At 41.7% G+C, this 20,756-nt stretch overlaps 1 protein-coding gene across 1 annotated transcript in view; it reads right to left on the bottom strand.

Moving 5' to 3' along the window:
* Positions 1-20,756, bottom strand: part of COL2A1 (collagen type II alpha 1 chain) — an 82,136-nt gene that overhangs the window by 24,500 nt on the left and 36,880 nt on the right. The window contains exons 19-35 of the mRNA XM_044443150.1: positions 19,100-19,198; positions 18,240-18,284; positions 17,909-18,007; positions 14,290-14,343; positions 11,647-11,754; positions 10,374-10,427; positions 9,481-9,579; positions 7,459-7,512; positions 6,441-6,539; positions 6,129-6,182; positions 4,843-4,896; positions 4,031-4,084; positions 3,215-3,268; positions 1,499-1,543; positions 1,274-1,372; positions 642-749; positions 374-427 (exon numbers count right to left, since the gene is read on the bottom strand). Of these exons, the coding sequence (XP_044299085.1) occupies positions 374-427; positions 642-749; positions 1,274-1,372; positions 1,499-1,543; positions 3,215-3,268; positions 4,031-4,084; positions 4,843-4,896; positions 6,129-6,182; positions 6,441-6,539; positions 7,459-7,512; positions 9,481-9,579; positions 10,374-10,427; positions 11,647-11,754; positions 14,290-14,343; positions 17,909-18,007; positions 18,240-18,284; positions 19,100-19,198 (1,233 nt within the window). The remainder of the gene's footprint in view (positions 1-373; positions 428-641; positions 750-1,273; positions 1,373-1,498; positions 1,544-3,214; positions 3,269-4,030; positions 4,085-4,842; positions 4,897-6,128; positions 6,183-6,440; positions 6,540-7,458; positions 7,513-9,480; positions 9,580-10,373; positions 10,428-11,646; positions 11,755-14,289; positions 14,344-17,908; positions 18,008-18,239; positions 18,285-19,099; positions 19,199-20,756) is intronic.

Here is a 20,756-nt window from a genome sequence, read left to right as displayed (position 1 = left end):
CTATCAGGACCTATAATAAAATGCATTGTATAGCTATATAATGGAAAGAGGAGAGGTAGGGTACGTAGAGAATGGGAAAAGGTAAAGGTGTTCTTTTTCTCTTCCATATTCCTGTGTCATGCAGAAAGGAAAGGTTTTGAGGTGTGTGTTTTTAAACATTCATAGCACACAGTTCTTGAAACTAATCCTCCTTTCCAGGACATTAACTTTAGTGGCTTGAACAGCCAATCCTCACTTCTCAACACATTCTCTATCTCAATATTCCATACATTCTGGAAGTTCAAAGGTTCTCTCCATCATCACCTGTTTATTGCACTAAACAGGCTGTCTGTGGTCCTCAGAAAAAAAAGGTTAAGTTTTGCTGATAACTTACTCTGCTACCATCTTTGCCAGGAGCACCTTCTGGACCCTTCTCACCAACATCACCCTATTGGAAGATAACAAATAAAAATTGACATTAAGTAGCTAATATTAAGAGGCAATACTGAGAACCCTGTTAGCTAATGCAAACTATCCCAATAAGAAAGGAAGGAAATGTTAAAAGCTAAAGGCACTGTTTTCAATTACACATGGTTATTTCATGTGACCCCCAGCCCCTGACAAGCCAGCTCTATGCAGTTCCATATAGTGGTGTTACTTACCCTGTCTCCCTTTGGTCCAGAAATACCTGCAGCTCCTCTCTCACCAGGCATTCCCTGTAGACCTGGGGGACCTTGAGCTCCAACAGCACCAGGAGGACCAGTTGCACCCTGAAACAGAAAAATAAAGGTCATTATCACAATGCTTCTACTTGGGTGTGGATCACTATGAATTTTCAAAACTAGAGGTTAGCTCCTCACTGGATAGACAGATAGAACTGTTAATCAACATGTAACTAATTAGGTGGGCACACATTTCACTTCTCTGAGTTAAGATGTTGTCCCACAGTGTTCTATTATCTTTAGTCATGTATTCTGAAAACATGGTAAGAGGAATGTAAACTTCCAGACAAACAACAGAGGTTGTAGAAAGAAGGTAAATATCCTCTGCATTTAGCTTTCCTTTCACAAAGCACTGAATTCTTACTGCACTGTGATGCCCAACAACTCCTAAAAGGAACAGCTTTCTAACATCTCCAAAACTGCCTGCCAGGTGATTTCCCCTTTTCCCCACTCCTCTGATTAATGTGACTGAAGAATTCAGATTCCTTGAGCTTTTTGCTGTACTGCCACCAGAAGGGAAAAGTGAATCATCTGCACCACAGGACAGGAAGCAAGACAGAGATGCAACATACCTTGGGTCCATCACTTCCAGGAGTGCCAGGAAGCCCACGAGGACCCTGCAAGCCTTGAGAACCTGGAGATCCACGTTCACCTGGGAAGCCACGTTCTCCCTAGAAAGAAAATGGACCTTATAAAGGCTGGATAGAGGACTAAAGATAAGGCCAAGATGTTTCTCAAATATGCTGCATTTAAAGGCTGCATCATTAAGAGCTAGATTTCAATTTTATGCTACTTACTCTGGGGCCAACAAGACCAGGCGTACCAGCTTCTCCAGGAACACCCTAAAACACAAAAGACAGAAGAAGGAAGAGATTAAGGGAAAGACAGAAGGCAGCTAATCTGCACTCTTAACAACCAGCGTGATTCTCTATCGATTTTGAGCAGACAGGAGTCAGAGTTGAGCAGAAAAATCCATAAAGCAAAGAATAAATGTCACATTAAATTTTCCCTTGGATTAAATAAGTTTAATTTATGTAATTTCTTTCATTTGTTTCTACTTGCAAAGAAGGCCAGGGAGAAAACGGTAAAGCAATATTCAGGGAAGTCTGGCTCTATGTCACATGTAGATGTTACTTAGAAACTGCTTGATCTCTGGTTTATGTGCTGATTCTACACACCTAGTAAATATTAATATAGACAGTAAACCAACCATACCAAAGAAATATACATCTGTGTTTCAATAGAACATTCATCTATCTAGCTTCCTCCACTGAATACATATTGACTCTTTCTGCTAAATTTACTTATCAAACATTTCTAACGGCAACAGCAGGCATCTCTTGGCCACCTTATTTGGCTGAAACACCTGGGGCAGATCTACTGTTCATACACACAAATTTGTTTATTATCTGTGAGCAATTCAGAGGGGCAGACAGAGAGTCAATTTTCTGCTGAGCTCTTGTTCTATCATTAATCTCATTACCCATCACCTTCATACCCTTGAACTGGAAGATTCATGTATCAAGCACATATCTTAATTCATAAAATAACATGCAAAGCCTACCACTTACTATTGGTAGTTAGAACATATTAATGCCTCATTGATGCCCCACCAAACAACTCAATTACTGCTTTCTTAATTTACAGCAATGTCTCTGTGGGCACATGTAAATTACACATTTCTACACTACATATTTATGATAGTTTTACACCAACTTAACTAGCATGGGTTGCTCCCAAAAACAGTTTGGTGAAAGTTCCCAGAATTCATTGTGAAAGACTCCTCCCCACCATTCTCACACCTCAGTTCCAGTGCCTCCTTGAGGAGAGAGGAGGGGCTATTAAACCAGTTTAACAGTGTAAGCCTCTGCATGCTTACTCAGAACTAAGTCCCATTTAATCTACTAGGGCTTACTCTCAGGGAAATGGGTACAGAATTGCAGCCTTCATCTATGATGTAAACATGCTCTTAGAAAGCTAGACTTCAGAATGTAAACTACATGCACAGTACAACTACCATCTCACACAGATTTCAATGTGCTCATTAATTCAATGGGCTTGAATATACTTGACAATGAGTTGGATTGTCCCATATGACAAAAGCAGGACATGCAAAATCCTGTGTTATTACCAAGTTCTGCTGCACTATAATTTTGTTTACTGGTCTTGAATCACAGAAAAACAATCCTTCTCTGTTTAATAGATGACAAAACTTCTCTGTCACTGATTAAAGCAATTAGATCAGAGGTGGACAACTTGTGACTCTCCAGGTTAGAACTGTAAGCCAATCAGCTGGAGGACCACAAGCAGGCCAATCCTGCTTTAGCTGGTGTGTCAGAAAGGGGGGTGAGTGAGTGTGTGTAGAATGAAACACCTGCAAATCTTTAATTTCAGAAGAATATACCTCCTCACTTTGGAGGTATGTGAAAGTCACATAACACAGATAAGGCTCCAGTTCAGAATGGGATGTATCTATGTTCCAAATGGAGTTGAATGTTGTTTACTTTACATACCTGGTCACCTGGTTTGCCACCTTCTCCTGGAGGACCAGGGGGTCCTGGAAGTCCCTGAAAGCAAGGAATACCTTTGTTTTAACATAGTTCAGTGGATCCTTTCATGGGGTAGGAGTTTTCAACACAAGTCAAGACTGTTGAAATAGCTAAACGGACAATCATTTGCTTAACCAGACATAAAATAAGTCTGGTAAAAGGGCTTAGGAAAACATGTCCCAATGCTCAGATAAAAGAGTAACTGAAGGCAAATTCTTGGAAGGGATTATTCTCCCTCCCAGACATCTGCAACCCATTTGAGCTCCTCTTATTAATGTACAATGTTAGCAGACCATCATTACCCCCATAAACCTTAGTTCAGATACTGCCTGCTTGCCTCCCTGCCTCCCAGGGTATCCTAAAATGAAATATATAATCCCTGGGATGTGTGAACAATTTAATGGAACATGGGCTGTGAGCCTGCAAAAACAGTCTACAAAACCCCTGCAGTTTCTTTAACTTCTCTGTAGTGCCAAATAAGGTAAGAGGACCTCATGTGGTTGGAAGTTATCACAGAGGGATGCAGCAGCAGCAAAGAGATTATATCCTTAACAACTGCAGCATTTTGCATTGTTCTCATATCATTCCAGCAGAAATACACAGTAACTAGGAGTGACCAGGAGTCCCTCCCTAATACCACTCTCAATTGTAACATCAGCTGTTTGTGCATATAGTTACACTCTGCAGCACATACAGATTCAATTGCTGGGACTGCTTTGTGAATGTCCAAGTATACAGCACTGCCCTTAATGGGGCAAAAAAAGGAGTTGCTTTGCTTACCTGGAATCCAGAAGGTCCTGGAGCACCTTGCTCACCTCTCTCACCTACTGGACCCTGTTGGAAAAAAGAGAGAGATTCAGTAGAGAGGAATTCCTCCTGTAAGCAAAATCCCAATTTCAGACACTTTCCAACATTGCCTAAATGTACTATTTCCTTTATTTTTAGATGACAAACAAACTGTACTATTGAAATGGAACCACTTCCATTTTTCCGTTGTCTGGGAAGGTGGTGGTAAGTTCAAACTAGAATATCAGAAGTATGGTAGCCCATACTGTATACACATAAGGGAGGCTGGGAAAAGAGCTAATATAATGTCATGTCCTTGTCCTGAGGATTCAACAGGTCTGAGCACTGGACTAGAACTGGGAAGACCTGGGTTTAATTCCTCATTCAGGTGTGAGGCTCACTGGGTGAACTTGGTCCTGTTACCACCTCTCAAGCCTGGGGGAGAAAATTATGCTACAAATATGATAAATGAGCTCCTTGAAGAAAAGGCAAATACACAAAACAGAATCTTAGTACAGAATCTTCCCCATGTAAGCAAGAGAGAAATAAAAGGAGGTCTTATCCAAATGATGCTTCTATGATTTTATCATTGTCTGCACATGGATAAAGACCTTTAATTTCAAGTTATTGCCCATTGGTTGAACACATGGTCAACAGAACAGCCAAAAGGAGGTCCTTATGACCCTTTTCCCACTATGCTTATGAAAATGAAAGATCTGAGTCCTACTTCCTCCTTGCAATCTTCTCACTCAGTCAGTCCTGAGCTTGCATATCCCCGAAGGTCAAAAGAGACAGCAAATACTCACAGCAGGTCCTGGTGGCCCAGCTGCTCCTGTCTCACCATCTTTGCCGGGAAGACCCTAATGAGAAATAGAGAGATGTTTGTGAATACTGGATGCAAAAGTCTTGGTTAACATTGTTCATTCCCTCCACTCTAAGTGATTCAAAGTAAAGGGAACTAACTGGAGGAAGAAAGGTTTCACTATAATTCCCTACTTTCTTGAGTTGTTGATACAAAAAAGGACCACTGCCTGGACCACTAATGTTGAAGGAAAAGATACTGTAATTATTATTATAATAACACTTTTGCTCCTGAAGAAAGATTGCCCACATACTCATGAACAGAGAGATCCTCCTTTTCACAGTCCGTATGTAAAGACCATCTCTAGAGATATCTGCTTACTGCCTTTCTGACATCTTTCATAAATAGCACAAAAATCAATTACAGCAGCCAGTATAACTGCTTATTCTTCAGACATGCAGCTCAAGGATTACATGTTCCACAATGATATGATGCAGAGTTTACTCCCTACAGTAGTCATTAGGCACCTCTAATACGCATTCCCTATCCTACTGATTGCAGTAGACCAATATGAATGCACATAATACTTCAAAATACTATGTGCATGTATTAAATGCCGGGTACATGTGCGAAATTTTCAGGAGGGAAAGGAGTACCCTGAAGACTTGTGACTGTGTTGAGGCATCTAAAGTAATCCTTCCCCATCCCCCACAATTCTGAACAGGTAGCAGAAAATGGTCCTCTAAATGGTTTATTAGTCTGAATCCTTCTCCAAACATTTCTGACAATCTAATTATTCTATGGGTAAAATAAATTGGATATAAATTAAATGAGAAGCTAAGTCACATTTGTATGAGATGAGTATATATTAGGATGTGCAAATATTAGAACTCTTTTATTTAGACTGGTCTGATAAGCTGCAGTCATTTGTAAGACTACTAATATTGTTGTTGTCATCATCATTATTTTCACTTGTATACCACCCCACAGCCAAAGCCCTCTAGGCAGTTTGCAACAGTCCGAATAGTGGTTGCATTTGGGGTAAAACTTCACATTGTGCTTCATGGTTTCGTTTAAGGAAGCATTTCCCCAGGGGGTGGGGTGCATGGCTGACTGTGAGTTCCAAAACACCCTTTTTCATCCTATGTTGCCTATACTGCACCTCAGCTACATCGCAACTGTGTTCCAGTGACAGGGTGGAAGGAAGAAGAGAATGACAACTTTTCTGAGAGGGCAAGAATGGACATTGCAATGAACGCAAGAGAGAGAAACTATATTCAAACCACTTACTCTTAGACCAGGAGCACCAGGAAGTCCCTTCTCACCAGCTTTACCAGGTTCACCCTAGATGGAAAAGAAAACAAAGGTGGGTGATCTGGTAAGGCATGGTTCCGCTGTACAGGCTGGAACAGCTGAGCACTTCAGCAGAGCAGGAAATTTACACCGTTGTTAATGAAGATGAGCAGGAGACTTCAGTCTAGAGGAGACCTTTTGGCTGTGCCACTTACCAGAGGATAGCTATTCCCCATTTCCCTTCCAATTTTCTCTTGTAGCACTGCCTGGGCCATACTGTTAATGGTTGTTGAGTGCTGGTTTACTTACATTAGCACCTTTGGGGCCTGGGAAACCCATGACGCCAGGCTGACCACGAGCACCTTGTGGACCAGGTGGGCCAGGCCGCCCATCTTCACCAGGAGCTCCCTGTAGAGATATACAAAAACAGCCATGCCTTGCTGAAAAGATGAGAAAGCCAAGGAACACATCCAAGGCAGCATGCACCTCACTTGCTGGAAGCGTTATTTGGCCCAGACTACAGCTTTCTAGCTTTGTTCGACTTCTTTTAGAAGCTACTTGTTCCTCTTGTCAAAGGCAACAGAGCGTTAGTATATATTACAATTTTTATTCAGCTTCTGTCCCTTTGCTGTCTAATGATGGAATCTAATTCCTAGAAGCTTCGAAAAGCCCTCCAGTGCAGCACTGACACACAGTCAATGATTCCACTCATATAAATGCACATTTCTAGTGTTACTCTACTTCCATAATATCCCAGGTTCCATTTAGCACTGCCTACATCTCCATACGCACTACTGTCCCATAGACTCTAAACTCACACATTGCCTTCACAAGGAAACTCCCACCTATTTCTTGTAGACCCCTAACAATCTATTGTCTCAGTTTCTGTACATATATCAGAGGTACAGAATGTCAGGCCCTGGAGCCAAATCTGGCTCTTTGGGGGTCCTAATCTGGTTTGCCAGGGGTCCCTAGAAGGCCATACACCCTTGCCCTGGCCCCACCCACCATCGGTAGTTTTCCAGCTTTTGTGCAGTGTTTTCCCTATTCTAAAAGTTGAAATTTCCCTTCCAAGGCATAGTTACTAGTAGTAAAAGCACTAAATATGTGGATGTTTTTGATTCTGCCCCTCTGGCTTTTCCTACTGGATTGCCCTGTTTCTCTGAAATGGCTTTTCAACCCTAACCCCTGACCTATACACTAGCCATCTCCTTAAACTACTAAGCATTGTTCCCCACCTCTACTTAGTATCCATTTACCACTTCTTTAATGCCTTCTATTATTTTAGATGACAACAAATAGAGGAAAACAATAAAGTTTCACTTACAGAGGGGCCAACTTTGCCTTGAGGACCAGCATCACCAGGACGACCAGTGAGACCCTAGATGTTAGAGAAAGGAGACAGGGCAGTTAAGAAGTTCCTCTTAATCCTCTTCCCTTGAACAGTTTCCTATACAGTTCTATCCAATCCTCCTAATGTTTGCATTGCATGAATCTTTATTCTCAGAACCTAAAGAAATGGAAAACATTCCTCAGATAAAAGATGGGTTGAAAGCAAAGACAAAAGCATCAATTTGTATAACAGAAAATCACCAGTGGTGATTAGATTAGATTAGATTAGATTAGATTAGATTAGGGATGGATGAACAAAGAGTTAAATGATAGGCTGGAAATTGATGAAAATAACTACAAACAATCCAAAATGTTTCAGACAATATCCTACTGTTTCAGTAATCAGTGCTATTGGTTCAGTAGAAGATACTGGCCAAATACACTTTGATTGGGACAATCCCAGCAACATATTTAATGGATGATTTCAAAACATTAATGTATGAATTACATAATATCACTCTGGTTGATTGCAATAAACAAAGTAGCAGCCATACATTTGCTGTGGTGAAATAACTGGCCAGATTAAATAAAGTGGATGAAAACCTGATAAAGACTCCTAATCTACATTTAACTAATCCAAAACCTTCATCTTTAAACAGAACTAGAAATGCCTGCAACAGAATTAATTTTGATTTGAAATGGGGGGGGGGCGACAAAGTTTGAGTCATTTTCTTCCTAACCGATAGGAACCTACTGCTTTTAAAAAGAGTTGTATCAGGCCCACAGCTTTTGTGTTCAGTTCTTACACAGGTTTAGGGATATATCACACTCACAATTGCCTTTGTCAGTTTTGAAGATTGGATTTGGGGTTTGTACTCTGAGTGTTTGGAATTCAAAAAAGTTAGATCATCTGTCACCTAGCACTACAAATATCAAAAGTATCTATAAGGTCAAACTGGAGGATTTATAAGGGTCAGAATTCATAGACAAAGCTAACCACAAGAGTAAGTTCCCTCATCTTCATAAGATCTAATTGAATTTACCCACAACCTGAAATCATGACATACTGTGTTTCCCCATCTTTGTTCTAAAAAACTGGATGCTACTGGTGATTGGTGGAAAATATAGATCAGCATGGCATTGAGCCATGTGCAAGTGTTTTTAGGTATTGGAGAGGAAGAACCAGACACATGGCTGTAGCTGCATCCATGCCTCTAGTTTGGCTCTAATTCTCAGAGCTTCCACATTAATTTTGTTATCTGTGTTCTCCCTAGACAGCATCAGATGCTAGTGATGATTGCAACACATGTGTCTCTGGTGGTTTCAGCTCTGTTGAAGGAATAGATAGCATATAACATTCCTTGCTCCTTTCTAGGATAATGTGGCAAGTGTTTCTGTTATTTGAAAAAGCAGAGAATTTTTTCATGAGAACAACAATCTTCTTTCCATCTTAATAGAATTCAACACTACTTTATCTGTTAAGGGACAGTTCTTCTCTGTCAACCATCCCTCAGTCACTTCTTGTAAAACTAGATTACACCTCTTAGAAGCTCTGAGTCTAAATGTTTTGCCACTCAGGCCACTGGCAGCATTTCCTCCATTCCCATCTTGGAGAGTGAGTTCAAATCCAGTCATGCTCTTCAGTGAATATGAAAAGCAGAATGGGTGGCTAGCTAGCTAGCAGCTTTTGCACTTCTTCAGTTCCTCAAGGTGCTGCAGGTAGCCACTTCCCTCAACTTCCTGTCTTCCAGGTGTTTTAGAATTCCAGCTTCAATATGCTCCAGCCTGCATGCCCAATGGTCAGGCCAGGAATGCTCCAAACCATCTGAAGGGCATCAGGTGGGGGAAGGCTGCAGTACTGTACAGTGCCATACAAAGTGACTGTCTATTTCTAAATTTTGGGTATTATTATATCCTGCTGTCTCACTTTGCGATGGGGGCCTCTTGGTTTGCCACCATTCCCCAAAATTTTTGGACACTATCCACATGGCTGGCTCAGTTCTGCTTGCAATCTTACCCTAGCACCAGGCAGGCCAGGCTCTCCAGGACGTCCAGGATCTCCATTGGCTCCTTTGGGACCCCCAAGGCCAGGAGGACCACGTTCTCCAGGAGCACCCTGTTGAGGAAAGAGTAAGGAAGAATATTCAGCAAAGATCCGTTGGGAAGAGTCAGGAAAACTGTTCCCTGCTGTATTTGTATCAACAGATTACCATTCAGTGGTCCCTGGACATATTACACTATACATTTAAACTACCTGCAAAGCTGTTTAACTTTCATGGCACCATAAAGAACTATTAATTCATAAAGCTAAGCTACCATGAAGGGGCCAAGGACTCTAATAAAACCTTGAAAAAGCATTTTTTTTTAAAGAAGTATAGAAATGTGTGACTGATTGCAAAAGTAATTTAAATACAAACTTTATGCTTGTGTCTTAGGGCTATGAAGAATTGAAAAGCACTTTCCTTATAGGACAATGGATGCTAGTGTTGTAACTGGCATACCTTCATTCTACTAGCTAACTTTGGATTACCTGACTATTAAAAGATCATTCAAATTAATTGTGAGGCAATACTATTTAGGATTCCAGTATGGCTTTAGTGAAAGAGTGTTTGAAATAAGGTTCCTTTTAAAAAGGAGCAGGCTCTTAAATATCTCAGAATTCTATTTGTTTTGGTGCAGAGATGGGCAACCCACAGCCTGGTTAGAGCCCACCAGCACTGCAGCCGCTTTCCTTTTAGCCCAACATCAAGACAGAAATCTTGATTAGGAATGCTGGAGGGTGAGGTTTTAACCCCATTCCTCAGAAAGCCTCGTGCAGTCAAGCAGGATTCCTGAGGGAATAGAGGCTTTAACCTCCCCACTCCCACTAAACTGGATGCAGAGATTGCTATTAGCAGCATTTAAACTTACTTTCGGACCAGCTAATCCATCCTGACCTGGGAAGCCACGATTTCCAGGAGAGCCCTAAAAATAAATAAATAAATAGTGTGATCATTCAGGAATCCAAGAATGACATTAGGCCAGTGTTATCATTAGCAAGGTGAGAAGCAAGAATTTTTAGCATCTTCTATTAAAAGCACACATATCATTTAGCCCAGAGAACCAGGAGAATCAAGAGCCTACCTCTAGGAACTCTATGACTTCTGAATGAGGGGATGCCTCCAATAGATGGAAAACATACAGTGTTGCTAAACTCTCACTGAATCTGAATAAAATAACCTGTTCCACATTAACAGTCTCACAAACAGAAACACAAACTGCCTAAAAAGCACTTCATATAATACATTACTTAGATGTACATCTGCAATGTTTTAAGCATACCATCTCAATGAATATGAAGGGACTGAGCAAAAGAAACATGTATTTGCAACAGGAGTTCATCCAGGTACACATGTCAAGCAGCTGTGATCGGTTGCAGCTTATGGTTGAATGCATACTCTGTGGCCAGATGTACCAAGGTCTGTGAGCTTGTATTGTAAAAGATCTGTAAACCTGTACTGTAAAAGACATTGCACTTGGAGTCTCAAGATGAACTATAGAAAATACCTTTTCAGTTCTACACTGTTTTCCATAGTAGCCGGTTTGCTACAGGATTCCCTGGCTGCAGTAATTTTGGTGATCAAAACCAGTAAGTCAAGGACCTCCCTGTTTTGAACCGCCCTTCAAGTTTCTCATGAACAGCTGACTGATTTCATTCATTTTATGACTCGTTCTGGATGTTCACCCTGCATTTCTGAAGCCCAACTTCAGTTCTGAAGCCAAGCTGCAGCCTCTTCTTGGTTTCACATGAGCTTAAGCTGATTGCTTTGGACTCATGCAGATCCTGTCGTCTCTAATGTGTATATCTTATCTCTATTAAAATTAGATCCTGGCACACTTTTCAACTCCTCTTTTAACTCCTCCTGGTTCCCTGGGCACAGCTTATTGCAGCTCACAATGCCCACTTGTCTTCTTGCTCCACCATACCTGCTCATCCTGAACTGAGACAGCAGCTTGTGCATGATACACCACAGACAGGCCAGCAGAACAAAACTCTTTTATCATACTTTACCCAAAAGACCACCCCATCACAAAGGACTATATGAGGTAGCCCCCAAAGTGAACCTAGCAGCACATATGCTACTCCTGTGGATAGCTCTCCATGTGGCATGCAGAAAGTTTCTTCCTTTGAATGATGTCTTACCCTCTCTCCAGGTGGTCCAATTGGCCCTGCAGCTCCTGGCTCACCACGGGCGCCTCTCTTGCCTTCTTCACCAGGTGGTCCAGGAGGTCCTGCGGGGCCCACATGGCCCTAGGGCAAAAACATACCACTGAATCTTTTTTATGTCCTAGCAAAAGTCACTTTTTTGCTTTACCATACAGTTCAGTAAGAAAATTATGTAGACAGGCATCAGAAAAGTATTTTTGGGGAGTGACGGGACTTTGGCTTTGAAGGAATACCCTCCACAGATTGCCATCTTTGATTCATCTTTCCTCTTATCTAATTGAAACTCTAAGCTCTTTGCTGCAGGGACGTTTAGCATCTGACTCATTTGGCCCCTAAATAAATTAATCATGACCCCCTTTCAATTAGAAGTGATCCTGACAGTGTTGAAGTCCAGGAAAGAATTAAGATTCTATTCTTGACGTGCTGCTGGGTGCCAACATAGCACTAGCTAAATTATTTTGGACTAAGGTATGCATGATTCATGCAGACTACATGTAGCCCTGAATGCAAGCATCCTCCCGTAGCTGGAGTAAAAACTGCCTTGTATCCTTGGAAGCTAATGAAGTGACCATGACGTGATGTAAACCAGCATGGCCCGACTGAGGTCAGTGGGCCCTCTACAAAGCAACTTCTCTAAGGAATGCTTTGAGAGCCATCTGTGCCGATCCAATGAGCTCTATTATCTTGCATTTAGTTTACTGAATGAAACAGTGTTTAGCATGAAAAGACATGAGTGTGTCCAAACATAGGAAGTGGAGCCCAGAAGCAACAGGATAGTCATTTTCTGTGACATGGCCCAGGCCACCCACAAACTTTGCAGCCAAGGGGACTGCAAGGAGAGATGGCTAAAGCTCATTTCTGCCTGAAAATCTGTCTCCCTCCTCAAAGCAAGCAGCAGAAAAGAAGCACAAAGGTCCCTGATTGAACTTGGTCTCTGATGAACCAATAAGGAAAAACAGGGAGAAAGTATTAACCATTATGAGCATATGAAAATTCCTTATCCTGTATTGAACTGTTGGTCCATCAGGCACTGTAGAGTCTACTCTTGACTGCCAATGGTTCTCCCAGGTCTTAAGCAAAGGTCCTTTTCCAACCCTGCTATCTAACTGTGCTTCCCAACAAGGTTTTTACAGTGCAATCACTCTGCCTCATTCATGACATTTTAGAGGGGATTCAGACAATACCATCTTCCATGTGTAATCCTCACATGCTCTCCCATTCTTCTTCTAACTTTCTTCTTACTACAGAAAACCCATTAAGGATCAAAAACAGAAAGAACTGTGAAGTAGCACTAGAAGTTGTCAGTCTGCAGGAAGATTAAGACTATATTAACTGGGAATGCAGAGACTGAGCCCAGGATCCTCTAGGAATAACACATTCGGTTCCACCATTGAACCAAGCCCTTACCAAAGGCAGAGGCATTTTAGTACCCAGCAAATTTAACACACAGTTCTGAAGCAGTAAAGCTGCCCTGTGGAAGTCTCTGCAGTCAAGAGAGATTGACAAGTTCTAATGAATTTACCAGCTATGAGTGGGTGAGTAAAATGGGACTGTGATCACCTGGCTAGCACCTGTCCCATCTTTGGGCCTTTGAAATGCCCATGTGAACACTTCTTTTTGTATAGTGGTTACATATGAAAAACCCAACATGCATAGGCCTGAATGGCACAGCTGATTCCAGATTTCATATGGAACTTCACTGTGATTTGAAACTTACTGTGCACATTCCATTTTTCACATGTAAAAATACACAAACAAGCCATGGTATTTATCTGCACATTGGGTAGGTATTAGCTTGGTTCCCAGGCCAGATGTATAAATGAGTTTGAAAAGCTACCACATATATTCATACATTCATGAATCTAGGAATCAAATTAGTAGCTTGTTTAATTCATCCATCCTAATTCTAGGATACTTTTAAGTACTTTTAGGGTACTTTTAAGTACAGGGAAAGAGTAAAAAGTATTTATTCAGTCCCAATTATATCTAGACACTTATGAAGATACTAAGAAACTGTAAAGGGCAGGTTAAAATTTTTAAATGAATAAAATAAAGAGGAATATTAGCATAGAAATATCTCTAAATTCAAATGTCCAACTAACATAAAAGCTTGTGTGGGATTCTTAGGATTGGTGGGAAGCAATATTTAACTGGTGAAAAAGTAATATTATTTTTTTTAGAAATAAGAAAGTGTTTTACAAAGTTTGTATCATGAACCTTCTTGTACCCTTTATCTTCTTCAAATTCCCTGCTTTGAAAAATTGGGAAATGAAAATTAAGCATAAATAGCACTATTATTACTGAGTGTTGCCAAATTTATTCTAGAGGATATCATAAGACTTAGACAGTACAACTTCACTCCAAGGTTAAAGGAAAACATGGCAACTCTCTTACTTCCTTAAAGTTTTGTCTTTTGCAATACCTCCTTCATGCTACCAACCTCTGCTCTTTCCCCATGATCTGCCTATTCAGAATGAAAATGGACCTCCTTGATTTAGGAATGCTCATCATGACAATGGGATAATTCACCTTTGCATCAACATGGGTGGTTTTTCAGAGGCTTGAGTAAGCATAGCACCAATGGATGCTTGTATACCAGACACATCATGAGGTACTTACAGTTTCACCCTTGGGGCCTTGTTCACCTTTGAAGCCTGCAATGCCGGGCTCTCCCTAGAAAGAAAGGGAAATATGTCACACTAGGAAAACTGCTGCACTTCAAGCTGCTTGATAATCTAGTCAGCAGGACAGTGAAGATGATTTCATTTGTGCCTCAGATCCAAACGATACTTCAAAAAAAGTGGGGAGGCATGCTCATTTCTCTGAATGAAAGGGCTGGCAATAAAGAAGGTAAGGGGCAAAGAGATGATGCTTGCATGGAACATGGGAAGGAAAGCAGCAACGGGTCAAACTGGAAGCACAGGAGACAAGAATTAGATTTTAAACACATACAGAGCCAACCTTTGTGCAGAGCAGTCCTAAACTCACCAGATGCCTAACCAGAAGGGTTGGAGCTGACATAGCTAATTCCCTCCTCCCATTACTTTCAAAGGGGATTTTTAAAAAAATCTGGCAGACTAAACAGCCCAGCAGAGTTGCCCTCAATACCTCCTCATCTTGATCAGCCCAAGCCAACAGGGCTTTGGAAGCAACAGAGGCTTGCCACCTCACCTCACCATCTAATCCCACTTGCAACTGCTATGTAAGCCTCCTATTAACATATGCAACAGCTAGTAGGTAGTCTGCTGCACTACTTAATTTTCTTATCAAGCTCACTACTGTTACTTTATAACATACATCCACTACTAAATCTAAGATGTGCCTCCTCTCTTGGCAGGTGTGGATATTCTCAGTGTCAAACAGGTTTTTTGAAACACAAAAACCAAAGCTGCATAGAGGCTAATGATATTGGCCTTTCAGTTTAATTACTCTTTAAAAGCCCTAATTTGCTTTTTTGAACTGCTCCTGCACACTACTGATATTTTCATTATACTGTCTCTCATGATTCCAAATTCCCTCTCCTGGAAAGTCACAGACAGGACAGATAGTCTCTTTCATTCCACTTTACATGTACATTTGTCATTTTTATCTCCTATTTATCCACTTCCTAGATGCCCTTTTGGAACTCTTCACAGTCTACTTTGATTCTGAGCACTAAGAATCTGAGAACCTGACAATATCACTGACTCCGGATCTGTGAGCACTATATTGGGGAACCTACTGCATAATTCCCTGCACCATGAAGATTCTCCATTTATTCCTAGCCACCATTTCCAATTCTGTAATCACATACTGAAGTACAGGCAGTCCCCGAGTTATGAACAAGTTCCATTCCTGAGAAAATGGAAATTTGTCTTTAAGTTGAATTTGTATGTACGTTGGATCACATATAGTTAACCCTCTATATTTGTGGCACAGGACCATCATGAAAGTGGAAATACCATGAATATCTCTACCTCCCTCCCTCAACTCACCAGCACCTTCTATTTGCAGTAAGGAAATGATGAAGGGATTTCCCTCTCTGGATGGATGGGGCAGGAAGGCCTGCTTTGGAGAACTCCCTCTCTCCCCTTTCACTTTCTCTCTTTCTATAGTGATGACAATTTCACACAGTTTTTTAAATTAATAGGCTTTATAATAGATTGTTTGTAAGTACAGATATTTGTAACTTGGGGACTGCCTGTATAAGACTACCTGCCCTCTTGTACACCAACTGCTTACCAATTGAAATCCAGGCCCAATTCAAACTGTTAACCTCAATATTTAAAGCCCTCCAGGTATCTGAAGGAAAGCCTCTTCTCACACGCACCTACCAGGACACTAAAACTGTCATCTGATGTGCTTCTCAGAGAGCCCCCCCTGAAGGAAATGAAGAGGGTGGCTACATGGGAAAGGGCCTTCTTGGTAACGGCACCATGACTCTGAAAGAGGTTCACCTGGTGCCCTTTCTCTGCTCCTTTCAGTATCAGCGAAGACCTATTTGCTCAGTATTTTAATAGTTACGTTTTAAAGAGATTTTTAATATGAGATTTATTGTATTTCAATGCTATTATGCCTTTGCTCTGGGGTTTTATTGTGCAGTTATCCTGTGTTTTATTGCTGTTATTTTATTGTTGTAGCATGTGTGTTTATTTTAACATTATTATTTTACTGTGTATCTTGGTTTTATATTTTTGTAAGCCACCCAGAGAGTCATCCTGGCTAATGGACAGGATAGAAATTTAATAGATATATAATCTTTCTTTAGCAGTGCCTAATTTTCTAGGACAGACATTATTCTATTGGGTTTATAATTTCCTAGCACCTACAAATTTACATAGGCTATGTCTCACTCCTTTGGTAAACAGGATAATTTTAGCAATGAGTTGCATACTTGTTAGAAAATAAACATTTTCATATTTGAGAACTCTTTAAGAACTTGGATACTTTCCATCCAAGCCCCAATGACTAGTGCTTTTTTAATTTGTTTGTAAGCCAGAGAACCTTCATCTCTTGTCACTCTTTTCGACTTACTATACAGCCCTCAACATATTTATTCAAAAGTCCCTTTGAGTTTAGTAGGACTTACCCTCTAGTGTGTTTAGGATTTCAGACAATCCATCAAAAACTTGGTTCAGGTGCATTTACCCACCTTTTCCAGTGTTATGTAAAGAATACATTTAGCTTCTCCATGGTCTCCCTATACTCTTTCAGCATACCGTCAAATCACTGACCCATACTTTCCTTGAAAGTGTAAGCCTTCATCATTATGATTTCCTCCTGCTAGTAGTGCTGAGGCTCCCTTGCAAAGTACTCAGGAATACCTTTGCTCCTGGAGGCTACCTGCCCTGGTTCCCAGACCAAAGCAAAGCAAAACGAAACAAAAACACCCTCTGCCGCCCCAGATTATGCATGAGTTGCAAAGAATCCAAAGGCTGGAAGGTTCTCCTCCCCTTTTGCAGAGTGGAAAACAGATAGATCATGGGTCCTCAAACTACAGCCCGGGGGCCAGATCTGGCCTGCTATATCTATTTGGATTTGCCACACACGCCCACTGCTGCCCACCTCGCCCCACGGGCAGGAAGGCAGCAGTTTGTTCGCTTGGAGAAAATGATCTACAAGTGAGCAAGACACTGCCTCATGTGCCCATCTTGCAGTGCGTAGCTTCCCACCTCTGCCTCACCTCGCCTCACTGCGCACCCTGCCCGTCTCAGCATGTGCGCCTGAATGCGCCACCCCCATGCCAGCCCACGCACACCAGCACCCAGCACACTGGCACCCACACACCGGCGCCCAGCACCGACAGCTTTCAACTGGCCCCCTGGTGGAAAAGTTTGAGGACCCCTGAGATAGATCCTCTCTGACATGCACTGATAATTAGGAGGAAGGAAGGAGTCCATCTCTCACTGCATAACTGCCTTTTCAGACTCACAAATATGCTTTCATGATTTCTAAGTGTGCCAGAAGCCCAGTGTATGGTGAAAGACTGATCACTCTTTCTTCTGAATCCTCATTACATGTCAGAGGTTACTAGAGACCATAAATAACGATTGGCTACAAAGGCCATTCAAAACTTCTGGATTTCTGTCTTTGTCTTCTAATCATCCAATTATATAAATCATTGTTAAAATCTGACTTGCCACGTATCAGGCTGGGCACTTAAGAGTATGTGGCAGGAGGCAGGGCCCTGAATAACCAGTCTGGAGAGTCAGACACCATAACATTTCATGGTAGTCCAGCATCTGCCCAAGTATCTTACCGCTTGACCTTTGGGGCCCAAGGGTCCAGTTGCACCTTGAGGGCCAGGTGGTCCACGAGGGCCAGGAAAACCAGGAGCACCAGCAATGCCAGGAGCACCCTGTCAATAAAATCAAGACAATGAAAAGACTAAGCAGAGGAAATGCACTTACATAAGCTGTAGCAGACTGTTCAGAATCCACACTGTCTAGCATAGATCCACACTTGCAACTTTCAGCTGATGGAAAGATCAGAGTCCCTTATGAAATATTGACTCTAGAAGGCCCAAGAAACATTAAGTTCTACCTATCAATTTCTACTCTGTCTTTATGCCAAGGTAATGTAGTACTTACTGCTGATCCTTTGGCACCAGGGATTCCATCATTTCCAGGGTTACCCTAAAAGCAAGGAGAAGATATTGAACAACACTGTTTGTGAAAATGGTTGACTTTCAGTTCCCTTTGCTGCCTCCTCCCCCAGAAGACTACCCCAATTGTTCAGGGACAGGCTATTAAAGAAAAGCTTTTGGAGCAAATTGTGTATATTTTTTTTCAGCAAACGAGCAAGGAATTCTAGGAGTTGCTGTCCAAAATACCTGATGGGCACTAAGTTGAAGACAAGGGTCTAAATAACTCTCTTCCACTCCAGCCAACATGGTCAATGGTCAGAAATTATGGTAGTCCAGAACATTTGAAGGACACAAGCTTATTTATCCTGCTATATACAATGTGAAAAATGTGGCCACCAGCTTCCTGTCCTGAATTTCTTGTAACATCTTGGTTGACCCTTTAGCAAAGGACAAGAAGCAATTTTTCTAGTTGTCATCAAATTTTATTTTCTGATAATCTGGCCAACAGAGTGTATGCACAGGAGCATAGGGGACTGTTACTTAGGTGAAGCAGTCTGTTCAAGTGGAGGAATCAACCTCACTTCCTATGGGGGATGTATGGACCAGGCCAGCCACAAACTAGATTCCAATTATAATATCATCCTACCTGGATTGCCATTATTCTAAATCCACTGCAGAACACAGGCCAGCCATATTTATTCTGCTTGTGCAACTTTGTTTTCAGTGTAAATAAGCATGCCCACATTTTGAAAATATGGCAGAGGTGAGGGGAGCTCAGCATAAAACTAAGTAGGCACTCAAATCTTGTCCTAAACAATTTTCATGCTCCCTCAAAGGATTCGTGTTTAAGAACCTAATACTTACTGAGGCTCCTGCAGGTCCAGGAGAGCCGGGGTTTCCAGGTTCACCTCGGGAGCCTTGAGCACCCTCAGGACCACGAGCACCAGTGGGACCAGCTTCACCCTGCACAGAGATGAGAAGGAGGACATCAAGGAACCAAAGAAAATATGGCAGAACTGTCCACTGTGATGCCCAAAGAGTATCCTGCTATAACCAGAGACTGGATTAACATCTGAATATAGTACAAAAAGTACACATAGGGTCTTCAGAACGTATATAGGCACAAGGCAAAAGTTAGGCTACAATCCAAGCTGCCACCTTATGTAGCCTTGAGTCATTTCTACTTTTATACATTTCCAGATCTCACAGGTTTGTTATTCCCTTGCTAACTGTAGTGCATGTTCTGGGCCTTGTGGTATCAGAAAGCATGGACTTCTGATATCATGAGAAAGTGACCCAAGTGACCTAAGATGGACAACAGCTACACATTTTTCTACAGTTATACCTTTCACACAAAGGCTAAAAGTTTTGTTTACCATACTCAATCATCTGCAAATTTTCTGCATCCACAAAACCCTTTCCAGGTTAATTTGTCTTCCAAAGAACTCCTGAATATCTGCCATGTCATGTTGCAGGGGATTCTGGGGCATTTTCTAATGCAGCTTTCCCTACCCTGATGCCCTGGAGATGTTTTGGACTTGAATTTCCATGAGTCCAAATCAGCATAGCCAAAGGTCAGGAATACTGGGAACAGTAGTCTGGAACATCTGGAAGGCACCAAGTTGGAGAAGGCTATTCTCAGGACATGCTGAGTTCCTTCAAGCCGCTGCCTAGGTTTGTTGGATATCATCACTACCCCATTCTATCTGCATGTTAAAACACAGGATATACCTAACACATAGCTCAAGCTGTATATAACAGAGGGAGAGCAATAATGATGTGAGTTCTTCTGCCAGGGACACTTGCCTGATGTGACTGAGCTCTGTACTAAAGAAGCCTCCCCTGCCCCACAAACTTCCAAGAAATCGTTAGGGACAGAGGGTCAAATCCAACAACATGCTAATGGGAATCCTCTAGCGCAATGGGACTTTCTCTAGCTCTTGTCTGCTGCAGTCTACTGCACCTCCTGAAAATCTGCTCCAGAGAGCGTCCCAGCAGTCTGGAAAAGATTTTGAGATTGCACAGGAAGCTACAGAAGGAAAATAGGAATGGGTCCAGATTTCACTGATGGAAGTATTTCTACCAACAGAATGACAATATTAGATTCACTCCACAGTTTGAACGTCACTGTCCTGGTATAAGAGGTTGTTTTGTTTTGTTTTGTGCAGAACAATGTAACAAGCCCTATGTCATTTTGTGAGGTGCATGAACAAGAAAAGCTGTTATGCCACAGCTCAGTGATCCTTCATATAACTAGAAAAAGAGCTCAACTAAAGCCCCAGGTAACCAATCAGAGAAGAAAGTAATGGCTAGCAGAGAAGTGGGAAATTGATGGCTTCCAGATGTTTTGGAGAACAACTTTCATGATCGCCCATCACTCTCTCTGCTGACTAGGACTTAACGGAGTTGTAGGCAAACCATCTGGAGGACTACAATTTGGCTACCTCTCAGCTGCCCTTTTTAGGGCAACTCCTAATATTCTTCTAAATAATCCCAGGATCAGAAAGCCTCTCTCAAAGAC

This window comes from Varanus komodoensis, unplaced genomic scaffold (genome assembly GCF_004798865.1).
Source record: "Varanus komodoensis strain SLA01 unplaced genomic scaffold, ASM479886v1 scaffold41, whole genome shotgun sequence".
NCBI classification, from domain to species: domain Eukaryota; kingdom Metazoa; phylum Chordata; class Lepidosauria; order Squamata; family Varanidae; genus Varanus; species Varanus komodoensis.
Note: the sequence above shows the minus strand (reverse complement) of the source record. Positions and strands in the feature narration are given on the sequence as shown.